At 53.0% G+C, this 23,047-nt stretch overlaps 2 protein-coding genes across 8 annotated transcripts in view; both read right to left on the reverse strand.

Moving 5' to 3' along the window:
* The window catches only part of DMAP1 (DNA methyltransferase 1 associated protein 1), a 36,309-nt gene extending 21,130 nt beyond the window's left edge, over positions 1-15,179 (reverse strand). The window contains exons 1-5 of one of the 7 annotated variants that reach the window (XM_057425890.1): positions 12,258-15,179; positions 9,402-9,558; positions 6,054-6,145; positions 5,258-5,453; positions 828-986 (exon numbers count right to left, since the gene is read on the reverse strand). In XM_057425890.1, coding sequence (XP_057281873.1) covers positions 828-986; positions 5,258-5,453; positions 6,054-6,145; positions 9,402-9,503 — 549 coding nt within the window. In that variant the 5' untranslated portion in view covers positions 9,504-9,558; positions 12,258-15,179. Of the gene's footprint in view, positions 1-827; positions 987-5,257; positions 5,454-6,053; positions 6,146-9,401; positions 9,615-10,201; positions 10,220-10,345; positions 10,469-11,515; positions 11,685-12,257 lie in introns of those variants that run through there. The other 6 variants (XM_057425889.1, XM_057425893.1, XM_057425894.1 and 3 more) reach the window with 6 other exon arrangements.
* A 1,582-nt stretch (positions 15,180-16,761) lies between these two features.
* KLF17 (KLF transcription factor 17) lies at positions 16,762-19,381 on the reverse strand. The gene is made up of 3 exons (XM_057425900.1): positions 19,258-19,381; positions 18,020-18,998; positions 16,762-17,217 (listed from the first exon to the last, which is right to left on the reverse strand). The coding sequence occupies exons 1-3, from the start codon at positions 19,348-19,350 to the stop codon at positions 17,042-17,044; spliced, it is 1,248 nt and encodes a 415-aa protein (XP_057281883.1). The 5' UTR covers positions 19,351-19,381; the 3' UTR covers positions 16,762-17,041.
* Positions 19,382-23,047: the final 3,666 nt, after the last annotated feature.

The raw sequence follows: 23,047 nt of genomic DNA on the forward strand, positions 1-23,047 counted from the left end.
GAGCCTGGCCAGTCCCAGTGGAACAACCACATGGAAGGGGAGAGTTTCTCTGTCCTCTGAACTGCTCCAGACAATGGCCATTCAAGCCATAACCAAGAAGGTATCAGCTGCCACAACTCTTTGCCCATTGATACATGGAATCTAAGCTGTGTTCCCTCACTCCAAGCACCAAAGGTGTTTGGGCTGCTCAGCTGGGCAAACTCTTGTTATTTGACTTTGCTACGGCTCCCCACGTGAGCATTTCAGAGGGCACCAAAAAGTTCAAGCATTTGGAGCTGTTCCATAGGAGTCACATCATTCCCTCCTGTCACCAGGAGACATGGAACCAGCAACTGCAGGAGATTTAAGACCATGAAACCAGTGCTGCATCTTCAGACCACTGATGGTCCCTGCTTCACAGGAGAGATGACAGAAACATGCACCAGGCCAAGAGCAGCACCAAGGAAATATCACAATCCCTGGGGACCACTAGCAGATCCTTCTCCCAGGACTTAGCCTGTAATCTAGGACACCTATCCTGCTCAGCTAAACAATCTCCAGAGCTGCCTCACCTTCGAGGAATAATGAGTTATTCTCCTGGCAGGGCAAACCTTCTAACTTTCTAATAAAACACAACAGGGAATGAGCACAAGTCACAGTGGATTTAATTACAAACAAAGCAAGCAGCAATGCCCTGTGCTGGAAATTCAATATTCCCTGCTGCCAATAATTCATTATTTCTCCCTAATTAAGTTGATATAAAGGGTAATTTGGTCTTTGCAGTGCAGCAAGCCCTCCACGTGCCATCACAGCAGGTTGCTAGCAGCACCTTGGCCCCAGGGACTCACCTTGAACTGCTGGTGATCGTAGCGGTCGTGAATCACTACGAAGCGCAGATCGAAACGCCGAGCCAGGTCAAAGAGGTGGTCTGTCTCAGCTTTGGTCCACGCATCATCATGGAGATACATCTGGTATTCCTGCTCTGAGTAGACAGGTACCTGCACTGCCTATGCAGAGAAAATTAAAAGATGGTAGCTCTCTTGCAGCTCTTTTCACTGCCAGCTGGTAAGGGCCGAGATACTTGAGCCAAGAACAAGAGGACGGCATTGACAGGACAGGGCTGCCAGGACCCCGAGCAATGGGTCCTGGTAGGAAACATGACAAGCAGGCAGAGGACTTGATAAGGAGCAATGTGTGATCTCAGGGCCACAAACAACATTCTGGGAAGCCTATCAGGAACTACTGCCTGGGAGGCTGAAACCTATTTCAGGTGGCTGACACAGGCAGAGGGCAGCAACCCACATCCTGACTATAGGTTTCAAACTTATCAGGCTAACATGACAGTGAACCAAAGGTTCAGCCAGCCTCTCTGCATTCCTCCCATATAGCAGCACCAACACCTTAACATAAACTGCTTTGACAGCCAACTCTACTTGGTCTGGGACATGCTTACTTATACAGGAAGAACAGGAAAGGCAAGGAGCAGTAGTTCCTAGCCTTTAGAACACCTTCTGCTTTGATACACAACCCATTTCTTTCATGTTTGGTGCAGACAGCGCCACAAAGATCTGAAAGGCTGGGTACTGTACAACTGAGGGCCATAAACTTGGCAAACAACTTTGTCCCTCCTTTCTTCATCCACCCTTTCTCCAGCAGAACCACAGGGCCAAAAGACAGTTCAGCTCTCACGAATGTCCCAGGTGTCTAAAAGGCCAAACCCACACCACTGTCCCAACCCTGGAATTGCTTTGCAAGGACCCTATCCAGAACACAGGAGTCACAAGTACTAAAGCCACAATAAAAATACTTACTGTATATGGGGAAGTCCTAGCACATGGTAAAGCAAAAGTACCACCAAGCCTCTGCTTTCCTCCCTTTCACCCTCCCACCATCCTGCAGAGGAACTGTGCTCAGCCTGAGGAGGTCCTGCTTCCACCAGAAAACACTGCAAATGTGAGCAGCATACGTGTCAACAACACTATGCCCCCTGAGTCCTACACCAGAAAAGTCCTCCTCATGAACGCCATACAGCTCGGAGGAGAATTTCTGAGCCTCTTTAGGTCTCCTGCCTTTCTTCCATCACTTAGACACAGAAACTTAGATGTGAAGCATATCTCTTGGGGAGGCACTGCACCTCAACCTTCCAGTACCACTTCGACCAGGCGAAAAGCCCCCACTAGACACCATAAGGATGTCCTATGTACATCATGAAAAACAGAATTATTTTCTAGAGTAGCATATACACATGAAAAGAGCTATCAGGGAAGGTGGCAGGTGCCTGATCAGAGGACAGAATGGGACAAGAGCAGACAGACACTTCCAAAACACTTCCTCAGCCCCAGTCATGAGAACTGAGAACGTAGGAAATCATCAGATGGAAAGTTTGAGACAAACATGAGATGACTGCAAGTTCAAATGCAATGTAGCCATGAAAATGCAAGTATGATCCCCGGAAAGGGATTTCCAGCAGAAGCTGGCAAGGTTTCACTTGCACAAGACCTTGGTAGGAATGCCAACCACAACTCTACCGACCCCTTTTTGGAAAAGATGAACTGAAATGGGAACAAGTATCCATTTCAGGGCACCAAGGATGAGTAATGGGGTGGGGAGCTTGTCTTCCAACAGCAGACTGGAAGAGAAAGGAGCCTGGCAAAGGAAGCCTGAAAGGGAATCTGACTGCAGGCTTCAAGTATGCTAGAGGGAATGAAAGGAATACCCACAGGAAGAAAAGAACAACTGAAACAAGAACAAAGAAATTGGTTTGCAAGGAAATGCCAATTTAACATGGAAAATTTAACCTAGAAATAAGAAACGGAGCACAGACAGTCTGGAACAGCTTCCCAAGGCAGCAGAGGGGCAAGAAAATCCAAGTGCTTTTCAAAAGTAACTTGATCGGTTTATGAAAGGGAATGGATGGTGCCGGACCTGAAAGAGCCAAGAGGAAGATTCAATGGCTCAGAAAACCCTTCTCAGTCCTGTATTTCACACTATAAACTCAAACAATGATGGGCATTAAATTAGCTGAAACTGCTCAGGGAAAATCCTGGAGCCATGAGACAGTTCTGAGAAAGCATTAGCACAATGCCTTGCAGTGCTGAAAAGACAAACTGAATAGTAAAAATGATCAGGGAAACAAAGAGAAACACAGCCAATGTACAAACCCACTATGCTGCCCTAAGTGAAACACTCACTCCTAGTCCACCCGTTTCAAAGGAAAAGGTATTTGAGAACAGGGTGAGACAGGGCACAGAAGGGCAGATGTATGTCACATTACACAGAAAACAGCGCACAGCAAGGACAATTTATTACGTCATGTAACACAAGATCTCAGAGGCACCAAATGAAACCTCAAGGCAGCAGTTTAAAATGAACAGAAGCAATACCTCTGCACACCATGCAAAGTTAACCTGAAGAATTCGTTATCACGGGGTATTCACAGAGCAGCTTTCTGCCCAGAACCTAGCAAGAATTATTGAACACAAATTCCAAATTAAGAAATCCTTAAACCAATGACCACCAGAAGCTAGGAAAAAATGCTCTGTATTTTCCCCATTCTCATCCTCTTTAAGTCTTTACTAATGGTAGCTAGAAACAGAATATCAGCCGAGACAGGCCTTTGCTCTGGCACCAATGAAGCTGCTTTTATATTCCTATTTCACACCCTTGATCAAAGCTTAGTGTACACTGTGAAACATAAGTTTACATTTTGGATCTCACAATGAACAGAAGGGATTTGGTTTGGAGACTGGAAGCACAGAGAAAAGGCAAAGGAACTGAGTTTGAGGGACCAGTAGGACAGACTACACGGGAAAATGGATTATGCGAAGAGGAGTAAGAAATTTGGGCAGAAGTATCAAGTATGCGAGAAGGAACCCACAGAAGAGTTTAGAAAAGTAAATAAAATTCCTCTGACATAGCAAATATCTGCAAAACTTCTCATCAGTGCCTTCTACCCTCTTAACCATGGATCCACAAGGGTAACAACTTGCTCCTAATATTATGCGATTGGGCACGTGCAGATGGCAGAGGTCTACCACTAATCTAAAGGTTGCAGCCTTGCTGAAGGCTCTTCTGCCTGTCAATTCACAGTACATGATAAAGTTAAGGAAACAAGAATCATATAATTACAACCCATGTGTGGCTCCCTTTGATAAACTTAGTTGAACTCAGCCAAAAGCAGTTACAGCAGTAGAGTCTTAGAGACAATTACACCCCCGAAGTTTTCCTCAGAAAGCCAGGCAGGTGCCTTGACTGAGTCATGCTTCAGACTTCTACCATAGACACCCTAGAGAAGAGATATGACACGAGGCTCTTACCAACATCCCAGCAAGAGGAAAAGCATTGGTCAGACCTTAAGCCTTCTAACACACAAGGTTAATCAACCACTTAACTCTGCAGGAAGCCAGGCTTTGACAGAACTGATGCTCTGTGGGTTACAAACTTTAAATGTTGCATAGGCAAGTAGAGCTTTTGTGGAAATCATGTTAGCACACACTTTTTTTTTCCCCCTTCAGATTTGCATCATGAAGGGAATTAAATTATGTTAGGAAGGCACCCTAACTCTGCTCCTTCCTAACTTTGGAGGCCCTGACTTTGAAGTATAAATCTTGATGTAGTTTTCTTTGTGCATACACATGAAAGCCCCAGCCACTCAAAGCAGATACATCTGGGACAAAAGACACCAGGAGATTACAACAACACATTGTGACAATTTAATGTAAGACGCAAAGAACAAGGTACTGCACCACACTGATACCACAGGAGCAATTTCAGAGGGAGCACAACGTAATTCAGTATCTGAGCTGGAATCTGGCCAAGAGGCTGCAAACCAGCTTTTCTGCCACAAAGCTCTAGCGATTTTTTTCACACTGGGCAAAATAACAAGACTTATGACTTTAATGTTTGTCTCAGAATAGAGTATCTTTTACCACCCGGAGCCTGTAATCAGGGGAAGGATGTTGGTTAGGAACGGAATGAGATGGCAGAGTGCCTCCTTACCAAATCAATAACAAGATTTGATAAGGAGCACCTGAAACACAGGAGACTCTAGCAAGCTCTGACCACATACCGATCCCACATAGTTTGAATGATTTGGAGACATCATAGTCTGTGGTCACGTGGCTGTAAGGCCATTCTGCAATTTAAAATGTGATTGCCAAATGTAACAGCCTCCACTTGTTCAAAGGACCAACTTCCTGTCTGGATGCTCAAGCAGCTGACAAAAGGGTATTTTCCAGCTGCTATTTATATGCTTTTGCTCGAAAGTGCTCCCACTTACTTTATTGAACCTGGCAAAAGGGTAGTCCTTTCCTTCCTCTGCTGCTCTCCTCCAGTGGTAGAACATTGCTCCATCTTTTCTTGCTGGGTTGGTGAAAGGCATCCACTTCCAAGGCCGGACTTTCTTGGATCCCAGTTTTGCTTTGACTGTTCGATAACCCTGAGTTGTATCACTTGGCAGCAGCGGAGGTGCATCCCTGTGGTGGAGAAAAGCACTGCGTGACAAAAGCAAACAGCAGCCAACGACAAACCCAAAGAGATTTCAGACTCAGTGGGATCTGCCACCAAAATGTTTAGGGTGGGAAAACCTGAGATTAAGCTTTATTCAGGTCCTGCACCTCCCAGACTGCAATGCCTCCAGCATCAGAGGACAGAATACACTGCCTAGATGGATTTGGACAGAGCCATCAAACTATGCAAGAGACCTCTAAGGCAAGGGTTCAATCATACAAGCTAAATATAGGCTGCAGCGGAACTCTTTCTGCAGAAATAAAAGCAGGTGCTATTCCCAGTTGCAAATAAAGAGAATTAGACACAGAAGGGTAAGAATACTGCCTTGTCTGCTCCAAATTATTGTGCCTTTGCCCAATTCATCTCCTAGACAGAGCAAACCCCTCAGACTTAGAAGAGAGAAGATAGGCACTGCTCATGACCAAGAGAGAAGGGCACAAGCATGGCCAAGCACAAAGGTGAATCAATGTGGGAAGCAAGCCTGCCCATGGTTTCAATAGGATGCTGCCCTGCTTCCAAAAGCCCAGGCTACACCACAACCTACCCAGATGACCATAAGCTCTTACTTTTTGTCAGAGTAGAGGAGTGCATAAACTTCTCTGTGCATTCCTTCCGGCCTCTTAAACGTCAATGTCTCTGAAGATTTCTTGGATTTTTTCTGAAACAAAAGAATTGCATTTTAGATTCAGAAGCAGCAGTGCCTGAAGGAACATTAAACTACATAAACTGGTACCCTGCGATGGTTTTCATTTTTATGTGGTTTTAGACACCTTGAATTTCTTTCTGGTGGAAGACACTGGCAGTGAAAACATGCCCATTTTCAGTGACAGCACTCACCAGTACTCAGACACTTGTTGCTGACAACACACACTTAAATTCCAAGTTGAACACCTGGCTGTAGTTTTCAGGGCTGGTATACTGAGCTTTTTTTTACTAGGTAAGCACTCTCCTCACATGAAAGTATTAATGCAATGTCGTGGTTTAACCCCAGCTGGCAAATAAGTACCACACAGCCGCTCACTCGCTCCCACACACACAGTGGGATGGGGAGAAGAATCAAGAAAAAAAGTAAAACCCGTGGGTAGAAATAAGAACAGATTAATAATCAAAGTATAACAGAATACTAGTAACAGTAATGAAAAGGAAAATATGAGAAAGAGAGAGAGAAAGAGAGAGTAAAAAAAACTAAAGCCAAAACCAAACAGTGATGCATAATACGATTTCTCACCACCTGCTGACTTATGTCCAGCCCACTCACAAGCAGTGAACAGCCCGTCCTGGCCAACTGCCCCCATTTCCTGTACTGAGCATGATGTTCTGGAGTATGGAATACCCCTCTGGCTAGTTTGGGTCAGGTGTCCTGTCTCTGCTCCCTTCCAGCTCCTTGTGCCCCTCCTCAGTGGGGAGCACAAGAAACTGAAAAGTCCTTAACTTAGGGTAAGCATTACATAGTAACTAAAACATTGGTGTATTATCAACATTATTCTCAGACTAAAGCCAAAACACAGCTACTAGGAAGAAATACATTTAACTAAGTAATGATGAAAATAAGAAATGAATGTAAGTAAAGATGAAAATAAGAAATGTCTTCCCACCTTCTTTTAGTCTTTTGGTCACTTTGTTCTGCAGCAACTCCAGTTTTGCCAGCTGAGACCAAACCCTTGCAGTAGCACCATGTCAAAACTACCAGTACCACCTAGAAAAACAAACCCTCATCCCCACCTTTATACTCCCATTTATACAGCAAAGAACTATATTCATTTTTATATAATTCCTAGTATGAAGAAACTCAGTTTTGAAAACTCAATCTGGCCCCTTGTCAGAACTAATGGTTTCTAAGACATAGTCCACCTGATATCACATATAGAAGTTTATAAAGTAATTTGGTTTAGATTCAGGTAGATACAGTAGCAGTCACATTAACAACGTACACTTGATATACATGGATGAATTTACTGAGTAGTCCAGAGCATCTGGTCTAACTGTACCATCTTTGTAACTACTAGCCACATCACTACTTTAAAATACCTGTTTATCACATTACTACCGACTTTTAAATCACAATACTTTGTAATAGCAAAACCAACACTCTATCATAAATAGTATTAAATCCATACATTCACCTTTATCAGGCAAATTCAAAATCCCAATAAAAAATAATAACCTATCAACTTGGACTACAACCCTTTCCATAAAATATCATGACAGACATTTACTGTATTGGCACCTTTTCACTCCTAATCAAACACCTTTCTCCCAGCATGTCCATCACTGCCCAGGAGCAATGTAAGGCCAACCGAGGCAGTTACACATGGGTCATCACACACCCTGTTTGAACACAAGCTTCTGGAACTCCCACAAAGTTCCCAGATTTATTAGAAGTTAATATCAGCAGGCCAGAGATCAGCTCAGACAGCTCTTTTAGAAGCTGAGAACAAATTACTTGGTCCTGCCTGATTTAAATGTTTTTATGCCCAGTAATTTTTATTTTAACATTCTCAGTCACTAATGGACTGGGAAGTACTTCATGGTTCTCTTGTGATTTAAAGACGTCAATCTGTTTCTTTTCTAATTGAGTACAGATTTATTTCCTGAGCAAGTGCTGCACTGTTAATAGCAATTTTGCTCTCTCCGCACAATAATGACTTATACCTTTGGTTTGATTTAATTTCTGTGCTGAAATTCAGAACGTTTCACCCACAGCCACAAGTGGCCTCCTGCACTCCTCCAGAAGCCTCTCACTGCACCTCTCCTTCCTCTCTCTTTCCATTACAGTAAATCTGTGGAGAAGTCCCTCTTACTCTCTGCTCCAAAAGAGAGACAGGCAGCCATCAGTACTCCTCCAGGTCTCTGCTAGCTAACAGATAAACACATCTAAATCAAAGAACTTACAACTCTGAACACTCACTGGCACAACATCACAGGCTGAATCCAGCCACACACTGGACACACTATTCACCAATTCAGCTGATAACTGGTGATTTTAACATTTCAGCCTCTAAATTACTGAAACTCATCAGTTTTCCATTACAGCAATTATACTGTGTCCTAGCCCCAGCATGGGACCCATGAAATCACTGTGCCTCTCTTCAGAGACAAACATTTCAGCAGACACAGTCAGGAAGTACTTTTAGGGATGGAGTGGTTGCGCATGTTTAGTTTGGGTTTGGGTTTTTTCACACACAAATGCAAATCACACCATCTCTGTACCAGAGTTCTTGGGGATTTCATCTCCCCCAACTCGTTTCCAAGCACCTCCATATCTCATAACTACTCATTAATTGACACCATTGACACCTTACAAGCCAAGACTTTGCCCAAATTATACAAAAATACAGAAGACAACAACATAACGTGGCATATCGCCACATAGAACACAGCATGTGAAGTCATATATCCTTAACAGAGCTTACTAACTTGCACACATTCCCACAGGCAACACGTCCCAGTTCTCCCAAACCCCAGCCACACACCTTCCCTGCAGAAGGACTGCTCCCATGGTTTGAAGACATTTACCATTCAATCAAGTCAGATAAGTTTTTTCCTTCTAAAACAGGACTGTGTGATATTATTTCCATCTGCTTGTGGGCTAAATAGTAAACACACTTCTCACTCCACAAAATAGGGATTTTCAAGACAGCTGAAAACGCCCTCGGGCCAGGCCCAGCTCACCAAGACACCACTTACACAGCTCCAGCTCAAATACCACCCCAAATGCCACAGCGCAGTTTAAGAACACCAGGAACTGGGCCCTCCAGGCATTTCCAGATATTTCTAGGAAGCCTGGAATTAAACAGGCTATGGTAGGAACATGCTTTATTCCATCTTTTTCCAATATCTGCCCCAGACACCACATGCACGGTCAGTCAGTGTCAAGAAAACAAGCAGCAGCCCCTTAGGGCCTCGCAGTTCACCTTATCCGAGTTGATGATATCCTTTTTGTTGATGGTGCCCGTGTTCTCTGACTCCACACCACCCAGCTCCAGAATGTCCCGCACGTCTGCGCCCGTCGCCATCTCTCCTGCTGCTCAGTGGCCTTCTCTGCCCCCGTCCTGTCCGTTCCCTCCGGCTCTGGGGAGGGTAAACCAGGGTACCAGGGTTAACATGCACCTCTCATGAGTACTATCCTGTACATGCACACACATGCTTATGTGCACACATATAACACACAGCATACATATATGTATATATATGTATATACATACATACAACATATTGCCCAGAGAAGCTGGGGATGCCCCATCCCTGGCAGTGTTCAAGGCCAGGTTGGACAGGGCTTGGAGCAACCCAGTCTAGGAGAAAGCATCCCTGCCCATGGCAGGGGGTTGGAAACTAGATAATCTTTATAAAAGGTCCCTTCCAACCCAAACCATTCTATGATTCTATGATCATAAAAGTTGGAAAAGACCTTTAAAACCATCAAGTCTAAACGTTATCCCAGCACTGCCAAGTCCACCACTAACCTATGTCACTAAGGGCCTCATCTACACGGTTTTTGAACGTTTTCGAGGATCGTCATTCCATCACTTTCCTAGGAATCCTGATATATACACATATATATACATACATACATACATATATACACATATACGCACATATACACATATACGCACGCATATATATACATACACACACACACGTATATCCACATATACACACACCCCCCTCAGCCGCCTCCCCATCCCCCGCCAGGCCCAACAACGGGGCCTTGTACCCGGCCGGTCCCGAGGACCAGACGCGCCGCGCCTGCGGCCCGGAGCGCAGCGGCGGGGTCCCGGAAAGCCCACAGACGGACGTACGGGACGAGGCCGGGCCGCAGGGCCGCCGTAGCCACGAGCAAACCCGCTCCCGCGCTCACCCACCGGCGCCGGATCCGCAGCCACCGGGACGGTGCGACCGGCACAGCGGCCCGGGCAGCGCCGCTTCCGCTCCCGCCAAGCTGCGCCGGAAGTGCCCGGAGCCCTTTGGGCGCCCCACCATAGAGCTGGAGGAGCAGGGTGCGAGGGGCAAGGGTTACGGGTTCGCGCCCCGCTCCCGGCAGATCGCGGCCGCCCCGGGCCCGGAGCCGCCTCCCCTGCTGCCCGGCGGCAGCGCCCGGACCCGCTCGGGGCCGACCTACGTCGTTCCCTGGTCGGGGCGGAAAGGTTGGCGCAGGCGGGACTCGCTCCCGCGCCAGGAGGTGGCAGCACAGCCGTGCGCGGCCCAGCCCCGATCGGTATCTCGGAGCTGGGTCCGGGGCTGCTCCGCACCTCAGCCCGATCCTTACGCGGGAGCTGAGGCCTGCGGGACGTGCGGGGCCTCCGGGGAGCTGTCCCCAGCTGCCGGAGGGGACAAGGCAACGGTGCCTGCTTCCCCGGGGCCGTGGTGACGGGTGACTGGGCTCTGCTTTGGGCAGGCACAGCGGGGTTGTGGGGCAGGGCAGGGGCAAGAAAACCATCCCGAAGGGCTCCAGAGCTGCAGCACTTACCTGAGGCTGTGACAGCTAGGAGCAAAAGTTTTATTAATATGATTCAATAGGACTATCCTGTTTCCTCTTCCCTATGAGAGGAAAGAGAGGGGGGGGGGGATGGAGAAGGAACAGCAGAGTGGGGCCAGGAGGGACTTGTAGAAATCCCACTGAACTGCAGCAGGCACAAGATTGCCTGGCAGAGGTTTGTCCAAAGCAGAAGGTTTCAGCATGGGGCACAGAGATCTACTGCCAGACACCTCGGATAGCCCGGGAGAGGGATGGACCTGGGGGGACCTCTTCTGTGCAGTAGCCCACAGATGAGGTGAACTTCACTGTGCTGGGGTGATTCCAGCACGCAGCCCCCCAAAGCCAGGCAGGCTGTGCTGGAGTTGTTGCCATTCCCACCCCACTGGTGATCCCTTCCCACAGGGGCATCTGTACCAGGGCCAAGCCAGTGCCATTGTGCCCCAACAGGAACACAAGAATGTCATCTGTTGTCCCTAGGAATCATCTAACTCCTTTTTTGTCCCACACTGCCAGGGATGGCTTTAAGAATCATTATCCTTCCTCCCAGCTTACCCAGGGTTTCTCCTGTCCTGTCCAGTTGCTCTCAGCTCTGCCATGTCCACCCAGGCCCTCCCCCCATCAATGTGCCCATTCCTAATCGTTTCCAACATCTTTCTTTCCTCTCTTTCAATTGCTGGCTTGGAGGTGGAGTCCCTACAAAGTGATCCCCTACAAGGTGGGTCTGCAGAGGGAAGCAGGATAGGGTCTTCCCAAGCTGCCTCCCTTCACCTCTGCAGTCTCACCCCTGCCTGGAACACCCAGCACTGCTGCTGCAGGGAGAGCTTTGTAAGACCAGGGAACAAAGACCTCCCATTTGCCCCTCGCTGGCAGGTCGTTCACAGTCCATTCATGTCTTTAAACAGCACTTGTAGGAAACACAATGAGTCCCAGAATAAAACTCGGAGATGAGTGGTCATTCAGTGTCCTTGGGGTTTGATTGTATCTCCCATTTCTAGGCCCGAGCTGCTCAAGCCCAGCTTCAACCCCAGTCCCAGCAAGACTCAGCCCATGCTCTGCTGGGTGATCAGCTCACTCAGCTTCAGCAAATGAAGTCCACAGCACGTCTGAGCTCCTTTCCACAGGATAGCAGCTTTTTAATCTCATGAAAGGTGGAGATGGCGGGCAGCTGGGTAGTGTTACCCACAGCCCACTTACCCCACAGCTCTGTGAGCACGGGTGTCACTTCAAGGCTGTGTCCTACCAGGAGCTGTGTGGACCTGCAAGTGAAACACATGAGCTGAGTGCTTCTGCTAACCTGATCAGCAGTGGAGCAATTAACACTGCCTTCAAAGGGACACAGAGATGTTGTTTCTGGGCAGCAGTGGCTGTTTGCAGAGCCTTCAAGGGGCAAAGGGGCACAGCTGGAGACTCTGGTCAGAGAGTCCTGCATGGGGACACATGCCATGGCCTGTACCTCCCCCAAGCACTGGGGTCCTGCCTTGACAGAGCACAGGGAGAACCCAGGGAATGCAGCAGGTCAGCGAAAGCCAGCAATGCTGGGAAGCCCAGTCCTTTGCATCCCAGGTAAGGGGACAGCAACAGCCAGCATTGTTGTCCTGCAACCCATCACCCACCTCCTGCCATCCTGCAGGCACAGGGTGCCAAACCTGGGTGTTCCCACTGCTGCTCAGCAGCTCGGGGAGGGATGTCCCTCCACATTCAGCCATGGCAGGACAGCAGTGCTGGCCCCTTCCACCCCAGGGAAGGATGCACCTCATGCCCTTTGCCCATGTCACAGCTGCCAGGCATAGCCAAAGGTGGCCCCAGGCCAGAGGTGTGCGTGCCTCCAGCCCAGGGCTCAAGGCATGAGTGTCTCCCAGCCTGGCACCAGCGGAGGAGGACAAGTGCAAACACTGTGGCCAGTGGGGTGGGAGGAGGTTATCTGGGGCCCAGCAGTGGAAAAACGCTTGGTGTGTGACTAAGGCACAATAGCAGCAGGTGTGGGTCCAGGCAGGGCGAGCGAGCCGGAGAGTTATCGCTTCCCCGTGGGTTCAGGTGCCTGAAGCCAAATGTTTCCTAAAGGTGCGGTGACAGCCACAGCCCCGTTATCACGGCGCCTGGCCCACCCCAAGCAGCGGAGGCAGGCTGCTGGACCTTCCCTTCATGGCAGGGATCAGACACTTACCACTGCCCCATTGGGAATGGGGACGCCAGCCCTGGGAGCATCCTTCAGCAGGGACACCTTGGCTGTAGAGAGCCAAGATCTCACCTTGTGTTGTGGTGAGGAAAGGTCTGTGTCCAGCCCTCCAAGCACCCCCAAAGCATCCCTCCCACCCTGGAGCACCCAGGCTGCATCTCACCTTCAGCACCATGTTGTCCCTATGGACCACAGTAACCCCAGGGTAAAGCCCTGCGCAAGGAACCCTCCCAGGCCTACACCCCCCTTCTCCCCACATCTCTGCAACCCTGGACCACCACTGTTGGACCTGTTGGCTGTAGCATGGGGGATCCCCACAAGCTGTGCCATACACAGAGCTTAGAAACCCACCCAAGCTACTCCTTCACCCTCCTCCACCTACAAAACCCCCGGGGGCCCTGCTCCTGCTGGCAGGTGACTACATGGTGCCAGGCCTGCTGCGGCCGTGACTCACCTCACTGCTGGGAGGTGTTTCTCCATGCCTCACTGTGCCGGTTCGGCTGCACCCCAAAACCATGGTGCTGCACCTTAAGGTTTGCAGGAGGGGATTAGAGACCCCTGCATCACCCACCACCATGGCTCCCATGGTCAACCAAGAAGGTGACCAAGGGGAGAAAGGAAGGGGAGGTATGGCCAGGCAAAGGGCTTTCAGCTGACCATGGGCAAACGTACCATAGGCAGGGATTACACGCCAGCCCTCCTTTCCTCCATGTTGCTGATGGTGTTTTCTTGCTGTCCTCGTCACTTTGCAGGGCAGGTTTTGCTGAGGACAGGACTGGGCTCTCTCCCCCAGCGGGGAGCACGCCTTGGCCCAGGCGATTGGAAGAGAGTGTTTTTTATTAACAACAAATTAACCATAATTGCCTTTTCCACTACAGCCGCTCCTCCTCCCCCAGGTGAGGTTCCCAGCCATGCCAGTCCATGCGACCGCCATGCTCCATCGTGTGCCCGAAGGAGTGCCCTGCCCCAGGCCTTGGGAAGTGAACACGGAGCAGCTCTGCCTGGAGAAGGAGCCAAGGCACCTTCCCCTGTGCTCGCCTCCATGTAAGGTAGCGGCAGCAGAGCCGGACCTCGCTCCCGCCCTAGTGCAGCGATGATGAAAGGCAAGGAAGAACTGGTTTGTACTCTGATCTCAGAGCCGAACCTCAAAACAGCCGCGGACCGTCAGTCCAGCTCCCAGGATGCTTAAGGAGGACAGGACAGCAGAGCCAGCCTTTCCAGTGGGACAGGATGGTTGGAGAAATTCATCGTTCCCCTGGAAATAAAAATAATAATCATAATAAAAGCACAAAGCCAGAGATTACTTATACGCACACAAACACGCAGGCACGCACTCTCCCCATCTGGCTTTGCCAGCCTGACTCATCGCTAATTCAAACAGCCCACACCTTTCCCTCTCCCTCCATGTGACATTTTGAACAAGTCTCTGGGGAAGAGGCAGCAGTTTTGCTTCAGCCACCCCTCACCATCAGACCCTTGCCCTTAGGTACCAGGGGTCCCAGGAGTGAGAAACCCAACACAGCTCACTGGTGTCCCAGCATGGTCACCCCACACAGGCACCTCACAGAAAGTGGGGCACTCAGTGGGTGGAGGCAGCTGTGGAAAGGACAAGTGATTGAGCTTGGTGGATCCATGACACCTGTGTCCCATGGTCCCATGCCCAGGCCTGCAGGGAGAGCACAACATCCCAAGCCGCTGCCACCCTGCCTAGAGACACCTAGACTTTTGTACCTGCTTGGGGCAGACCCCAAGGCTGGATGCTGGCCCAGGGACACTGAGACCAATCCCAAAACACTAGCCACCCCTCAAGGGGACATCAGCCCTAGTCTACTGCTCAGTTCAACTCTCCACAGCTGCAGGCAGGAAAACAGGGAAGGACTAGGATCAGCCCAGCTCATGCTGGCAGCACAGCTACATCCCATATCCGCTTGCGGGGCAAGGAGCCCCAGGGCATCCCCCAGCCCTGGTCAGCCACCAGGGGTTGTGGCAGTGAGCACAGGAGGAGGAAGCCACTAACACCCTGGGCCAGGGCACTGCACAGCCCTCACGGCACGCTCCCTGCACTGCCAGCATGGTGTCAGGTCCAGACAAGCCCCTGGCTTCAGGAGGATGCGTGCATCACGGGTAATCAGCTGTGGGAGGGAGGGATGGAGCCAGACCTGCTTGCTGAGCTCGGGACCTGCCAGCACGCTTGTGCTGAGTCACCACCTATGAACGCAGGGAAACCTCAGCACCTGAACCCCATCGAGCTACTGGGACACCCCAGGAGGGCAGCAGGAACAGGACCGGGCAGCCACCAACAACCTCCTGGTTGTGACCACAAGGCCTGTGCTATAGAGCTTCTGCTGCGGGGGACAGCGGGACAGGAGCGCTTGGGAAGACAACAGGAGCAGCAAGGCTCCCGGCACAGTTTCGGCTACCGTTCCCTTTAGGAATGACTCACCGCAGGACCAGTCACGCCATCCCGGTGCCGCAATTGCCCCATCTGCAGATTAGGGAAACTGAGGCACAGGGAAGTGGGGTGACTCAAGAGCTGTTGCACAGGAGATGCTGCTCAGATGCCGAGGCTTGGGCGTTCCCCATCGATCCTCCACAGCTAACTTAAGCAGAAATGAACATCAATGTAAATATTTACTGACAAGCAAGCCCAGCCTCACCCTCTCGTCTTAGAAGAAAGCTTTAAAGTAAACTCTCCTGGCTCTTTCATGTTTACATCTTGTTTATTTATTATACAGCAGATCACAATATTTCAACAGTTTGCATATAAAGAAAAGTAACATTTCAGAGTGCGAGAGACCTAACGTGCCCAAGCAAAGAAATGTTAATTAACAATATACACAGACGGGAACAGTGCACTTCCCAAAGCCGAGACTCATCTGGGTTCCCAGCTGGAAGAAAAAATATATTAAAAAACAGAAACATTATATATTACTGCTTTGTTTAATTTACAACTTGCTTTGCAGAAGCTGCACATAAAAAGACTCATTTTCTTTTGAGTTTTCTCTTTGGTTTTCTTCTATGAAAGTTTCAAGTATAGCAGAGACCTGGGCATTCATAGCTGGACTCATTGTCCTTTACACACTAAGTTTAAAAAAGCAGCATGGGGAAGGCAGCTGCAGCAGTACCTGGTGTCATCCTGAGGCGAAGAACAAGACAAATGGAAGCAGACAAGAGCCCAAAGAGCTATTTTAGGCTCATGGGAATGGCCAGGACCAGACTGCCCGGCAGGGTCCCAGGCTGGCAACAGGAGCATCCCCACTCCCTGTACAAGGTGATGCTGCACTGCCAACCCCTGCAAACCTTTGTAGCCATGAGCCAGTCAGGTGCCATCCTGACCCCATCCATGCTGGGCTTTTGGGTCAGGAGGTTTGTTCTGATGGCCTCAACCGAGAAGACCAGCAACCCACTTCCCAGCGCTGCAACCTGCACACCCTGTGGGCACAGGTCTCTGGCCAAAACCAGGCCAGAGTCAGCTACCCCAGTGCCTGGAGCCAGGAAGAGCTAGGATTTAAGGGGAGAAGGTTAAGCTGATGCCAAATACAAGCCAGGAGCTCTGGAAACAGATCCCTGCTGAACCAGCCCCCCCCCCCCCCCCCCCCTTACCAGATACCTGGCTCAGATACCTGGCTGAGAAGGGGGGGATCCTCCAGGCACTGGGAGCTGAGTGGTGATAGGGCAGGGGCTAGAGACATTCCTTGCAGCTTTACTCCCCATTTACACCCCAAAGCAGCCATTCCCCACCATGCAGCTGGGCCCAGTTCTCACAGCAGGGGCAGGAGGAGAAAACTAGTTAACAACTACAAGCAGAGATAGCCAGGCTGCTCCCCAGTGCCATCCCCTGCCTGACGCTATTTACACCATGAGCTGGCTCTGGGGACACAGAATCCGGCCACAGCTCCCGCTCACATGTGCCGCTTCATGTGGAGGGCGAGGTGGTCGGAACGGGAGAAAGCCCGCTCGCAGAGGTGGCACTGGAAGGGCCGGTGCCCTGTGTGCTTGCGGTAGTGGCGGGTCAGCTCATCGGAGCGGGCAAACTTCCAGCCGCAGCCTTCCCAGGTGCAGTGGTAGGGCTTCTCGCCTGTGGAGAATGGGCATCAGTGGGCTTGGAGGTCTTCATCCTCCCTATACTTTCACCCCTGTGCTACTCTGCCCAGCACCCCCTCCTTTCAAGGGGAACCCTGACCCCCACCCTTAGTAGAGGGGAGCCCTGTGATGTACTCACCCCTGTCTGCCCCACCTTTCTTTTGTCCCCCATCTTCCTGCTCTTCCCCCATGTGCTCTGCTGCCCATGTGCCCTGCGTGAGACCCATCCTTTGGAACCTTTGCCCCCTTGCAGGGCCCCTCCACGTGCCCCCACCCCACCACAAACTATAAGTGCTCCCCTGCTTTTTCACACTGTGGGGATTCACCATGTGCTCTACCCCAGCTTTGCCACAGGGGTCTTACTATACAACCCCATTCTCCCCTACTCTGCTCACCCCCATCTAGGGTGGGGGGCTTCTCCTTGTGGCCCCAGGCCCTGCTTCTTCAGGCTCCACTGGGCCCCAAAGCCAGCAAGCAGGGGTGTCACATGGGTCCTCTGTATCCCTGCCCAGCCCCACCATGGGGGTCCTTCTGAGCACCCGAAGTGAGTGCAAGTGGACATCACCACTTGCACCCTGTCCCCCACAGAGCCCTATGCCGGCTACAGGGGGGCCTCTCTGAGTGCCCCCACTAAGGGGACCCTCCATGCACCCCAAACTGACCAGGGGGTCAACGAGCACCCAGCACCCCCAGGAATGACACAGGTCTCACTGTGTATCCCGGTCCTCCCACCTGGGACTCTTTGCTTAACTTCCAAGCGTGGCCGCCCCCCCTTAGCTCCCCCGACATGCCCTTACCTGTGTGGGTCCGCATGTGCGCCTTGAGGTGGGAGCTCTTAGTGTAGGTCTTGCCGCAGCCCGGGTATTCACAGTTGTGCGTGGCCGTCCGCTTGCGGGCCCACGAGCGGCGGCCGCGCTTGGGCTTGCAGTCCTCGGGGGGAGCCCCGGCCGGGAAGTACTCCAGCACCGGGGAGTTGGGCGGCGTGACCAGCAGCCCGGGCAGCCCCGCCGGACCCGGCCCCGGCCCCTTCAAGGGCTCCCTGAAAACACTGAAGTGTCCATGAAACTGCGGCGGCGGCTGGGGGGCGAAGTGGGGCGCATAGCGATGCGGGGCCATGGCGTAGTGAGGCGGCAGGTCGGCCAGGAGGTGCGGGTCGGTCCCGGGCAGCGGCTCCTCGGGGGGGCCCAGGCGGCCGTGAGCGAAGCCCGGGTAAGGCAGCGGCGGCCCCGGCACCGGTCCCGGCCCGGGACCTGGTGCTACGCGTGGCTTATGCTCGCCGCCGCCCGGCCCCAGGTACTCGGCGGCGGGCACCCCTAGCATGCAGGCGCGCTCCTCTGGCTGCTCTTTCTTGATGCGGGGCCCGAAGGGCTGAGCGGGGTCCAGGGGCAGCGGACGGGCCATAGCTGGGTGGAGAGGTGGGTGGTGGTGCGCGGGGTGGTGAGGGTGATGGGGGCCCCCGGACACCCGCAGCTCCGTGTACTCTCTCCGTTGCAGATCGCAGTGGCCGGGCAGATCCGGGGTGAGCAGCTCAGCCACGTAGCTGTGGCCCTGGCCCTCGGGGTAAGGCGCCGGGAATTTGCCCGGCGTGGGGTAGGCGCCGTCGCTGTCGTAGGTGGTGCCGCAGCTCTCAGGGGTCTCGGGCAGGGGGTAGTTGGGGCCGGGCGGCCCCTGCGCGCCACTGCTTGTATGAGCCAGGATGAAATCCAAATCCACGAACTTGCCCAAGTCGTCCTCCTCCCGCTTGACGGCGGCGGTGCCGTCCTGCTGCAGCATCCTCTGTGGGGAAGAGGGGTGTCAGGACCGCCGAGAAGATAGCGACCGCCGTTCAGACCCTGCGATCCGTGCCTCCCGCTCGGGGCGGCGGCTCCCCCCAACCCGTCCGACGGGTCGGCACCGCTCCGGCTGCGCCACCCCCAGGACGCCCTCCGACGGTGGGAGGGGGCCTCCCCTACCGGCCAGGCTGCACCCCATCACGGGACGCTTTGCTCCATGCCCCGTACCCCCCACCGCCCCTTCCTCACTACCAGGTGCTTACATGGAGCATGTCGGCGGGCCGCTCCTCCAGCGGCAGCAAGTTGGCGAAAGTAGAGATTGAGGGCAAAGTGCTCTCATCCACGGCCGCCGCCATGGCGGGCCGGGCGCGGGGGACCAGAACGGAGCCCGGCACCGCTCCGCTCCCCGCGGCGGCGGCAGCGCTGCTCTGCGCCACCCCGAGCCCCTAAGCTGTTAACAGCATGGCTGCGCGCCCATTGGCCCGGCCTGCATTGATATTCACCGCCGACGCCTTCCATTGGTTCCGCTGGTGCTAGAGCCACGCCCCCTCTCTGGGGGCTGCCCCGGCGGACGGGGGTCGGCGGCTGCCCCAGCCCCAGCGGTGCTTCGCGGCCCGCATGGTCCCGCGGCCCGGCCGAGGCAACGTGGCTGGGGTTCCCTCGCACTGCTCCACGCCGGGACCATGGTGTGCGTAGTTGGGTCCAACCCGTGCCCTGCCCAACGGCTGGAGTTAGGGGCAGGGGTGCTAGTGCGGATCGGAAAGCCCAGGGTGTCTGCTGCCCGTCCCCGTTCCGTAGTGGGGTCAGCGGCTCCGTGACACTGCCCCACGCTGCGAGCGGAGAGAGGGGTTGTAGATCGCAGAGGCGGTGGTCCCCCGGGATGCTGCCTCACTTGGGACAGGGCCAGTGGCTGTGGCGTATGCCAGTGTGTGTGGGTCCGAGTGGGAACATGCCGGGGAGAGCTGGTGTGGGGCTACAGCCGAGCGCAGCGCTCGCCATAGGGGACATCAAGCCCATCAGCACGCAAAGGTGCTGCCGGGGAGCCAGGCGGGGGTGGCTGAGCTCGGTGCCCCCACACCACTCCATGTAACAGGGCCCGTCAGGCCGCGTCCTCCCCATGCCTGCGCTGTCGGTGAGGCAATCAGCAGCACAGAGCACACCGGCTCCCATCTGGCCGTATGCAGGGTGCGTGTGTGAGCAGAGATAACTGCCCAGCGGACCCTGCCGGGGACTGGCACCCTGCCTGCCTTGCCTCATCTCGCCCCACAGCCCCTGCAGGACGTTTGTCTGCTCTGCCTGGGGACTGGCACCATGGCTAAGCCTTGGCTGTCCTACCATGGCAGCACGGGCTGGCTGCCTGACCCTGCCCACCCCATGGAGCCCCTGGGACAGTGCTATCCACCCAAGGGCTTCCGCACTGGAGGATGCAAGGGGATCAGGATGTCACACCTCACAGGAGACATTTTTAGGTGCTCTATTCCATGCTGGCATGTCAAGACATGGAATGGAAACTCAGGGCGCTGTGCAGGCCTCCCGGGGTCTCTCTTGCCACCCTGTCTAGCTCACAGCAAGACCTCCGCTTGGCCCCCATCCACCCGGTACCAGGAATGGCCCTGCTACTGTTGCGTTTGTCAAGAAGCAATGGCCCTTATCTCCTGGAGCCTGTCTCCTTGCTTTCTGGGGCTTTTCATCCCTAGATACCTTTCTAAGAACTGGGGCTGCTGCCTGTGCTATTCAGAAGCGAGGAGTCAGTTAAAAAAAAAACAAATATAAACAGCAGAGGTGAGGTGCGCACACATGCACACGCCACTGCTGGAGCCAAAGCTACTCTACCAGTTGCTTTCATCACCGCGCTTTAATTATAAGGGTGGAGCGTTGCAATAAATTATTTCAGTAATCCAGTGGAACAACAACGATTCAAGTCTTCCCCCGTTTACCAAGAATCTCTGCCCTGGTTTCCAGAGCACACACTGGGTCACTGCCTGGGCCCCGCGTGCCTGGCTGCTGGTGGGGGAGCATGTTTATTAATGCCATCCAGCGGGTCAAAACACATGGGCTGCACAGTACTTCCTTGGAAAAAGTCACCTCCAAAGTGGGAATGAAGCACGAGGGCATCACTCAAAATCCCTTTTATCCTGGCCCCAAGAGTAGTTTATTGAAGTCACCGGTTAATCCCATTATTTGTTTCTTGGCCAAATAATGGTTAATCAGAAGGCAGTTCCTGCCCCAAACTTTTATAGATAAGTGAGAGCAGATGCCACAGGAGACAAACACTAATTCCACTTGGTTTTCCCCTTTTCCGGGCAGTTTGGTGTCTGTATCCATGCAGCACTGCCTTATCTTAAGAGAGGCGTCGCCAGCAGATCGGGTTCTTTTTTTACAGTCAATATTTCTTGCAAATGCGGGATATTCCCCAGGAAACTCTTATTGCTGATGCTACGGGGGGAGGGCCGGCACGGAGGGGAGCGGCACTGCGCCAGGCACCGCACCAACACAAGCGCTGCCAGCGCTGACCGTGCAGGGAGCCGGGAAGGGCGGCACCAAGGGGGGGTTGCCTGCTGTGAGCCATGGGGTGGGCACGGGGGGGGTCCCAGCCACAGCCCAGCCGCGAGAGCCTCCTCCAAGCCAAGCGGGAGGCACAGGAGCAGCTGGCGCGTGCTCAGCCCGCTGTTGACAGAAGCCTGTTTAGGAAATGCAGATTATCTCCCGTGCCACTACAACGGGCTGTCAAGTCGCTGGCATCCCAGAAGATCAAACGGCAAGTCCAGCGGCAGAGCAAACAGAGGGTGGGAAGGGCTGCCCGTCCAGGTGATGGCCAAACAGGAATGGGTTAATGGTTATCCCTACTCTTGGCGCATCTGGCAGCGGACGAGCGTGTGATGCCCAGCGTGGTGCGCTGGCAGTGGCTCCATCAAGCTCCGTCAGAGCATTGACAGCCCTGCTAATGCTGCGGCAGTGCCACGGCACCAGCACCCTCCTCACAGCATGTGTGGGGCAAGCAGGGGACACTGCAGATGTTGCTCTGTGGGGTCCCCAGGAGACCCAGAGGAGTTCCCTACACCACAAAACACTGGGGACTGCAAAACACCTGCACTGCATCCTCTGCTGTTGGATCAGTTGGGTCAGTTGGAGCTGGGGGTCTCAACTGAACCCAGGAACTCCCCTTTGGGGTATCTCTGGTGCCCTCTCTCTGATGGGAAACATGAGCCCTTCCAACACCAGCCACGGCATCACAGCCTGGAGAGCTTCTGCTTCAATGGGAGGCAAAACCCATCCCCCAAAGCTCTGCAGGGGACCCCATAGGTAGGTGCCATGGGATCACATGTAGCAGGACACCCCTGTTGTTGACCTTCCAGTGCTAAGTCCCTGAGAACAGAAAGTGAATCTGTCTGGGTTTTACTTTCTGTCCTCTCCTCTACATGGGGCTGGCCTGCCTGGAGAAGGGTCCAGGAGTCCCCAGACCTGCCCATCACCCCCCAAAGCCCCCTTCCCATCCTGAAAAGAAAAGAGGAACTGAAAATGAAGTTAAAACATAATTCAATCCGGAGCAGGTCCAGAGTAAAGTCATCTGCTCTTATCGTGTGCTGGCAGGCTCTTCCCACTCTGCAACAAACACAATGTTATCAGGGCACAGAGGGCAGATTCGTTTGCACCACCGATGGAGCTTCTGTGTCCGCCCTGCCTGCCCAGGCCTGGGGAGCACTGGGATGCACGGCTGAGGTCTGGGGCTGCTGGAGGCTCTGGAACACAGGCAGAGAGCCCTGGCAGCACCATCAGGGAGCTCGTCCCTAGGATGGGGTGCTCTGGACAGGGACCACATCCAGCGCCCCCATCCAGGCTCATTCCATCCAGGGGAGCTGGGTCAGGTCCTTCCCAATGAATGTTACTGTGGAGTAAACAATACGGAGGGACAGGGGTTCGTGGTGATGTCTTTGCCTACAGGAACATACATGGCCCCATCTCCCATGGAGGCTGCTGAGCCAGCAGAGCTGGGCACCCTGACTCCCCACACCGCGGCACCCCGCAGACCCAGCACACGCTCCCAGCCCCACT

Source organism: Pezoporus wallicus, unplaced genomic scaffold (genome assembly GCF_028554395.1).
Source record: "Pezoporus wallicus isolate ANWC-B61680 ecotype Strahan unplaced genomic scaffold, APGP_CSIRO_Pwel_v1 contig_13480, whole genome shotgun sequence".
Taxonomy (NCBI): domain Eukaryota; kingdom Metazoa; phylum Chordata; class Aves; order Psittaciformes; family Psittacidae; genus Pezoporus; species Pezoporus wallicus.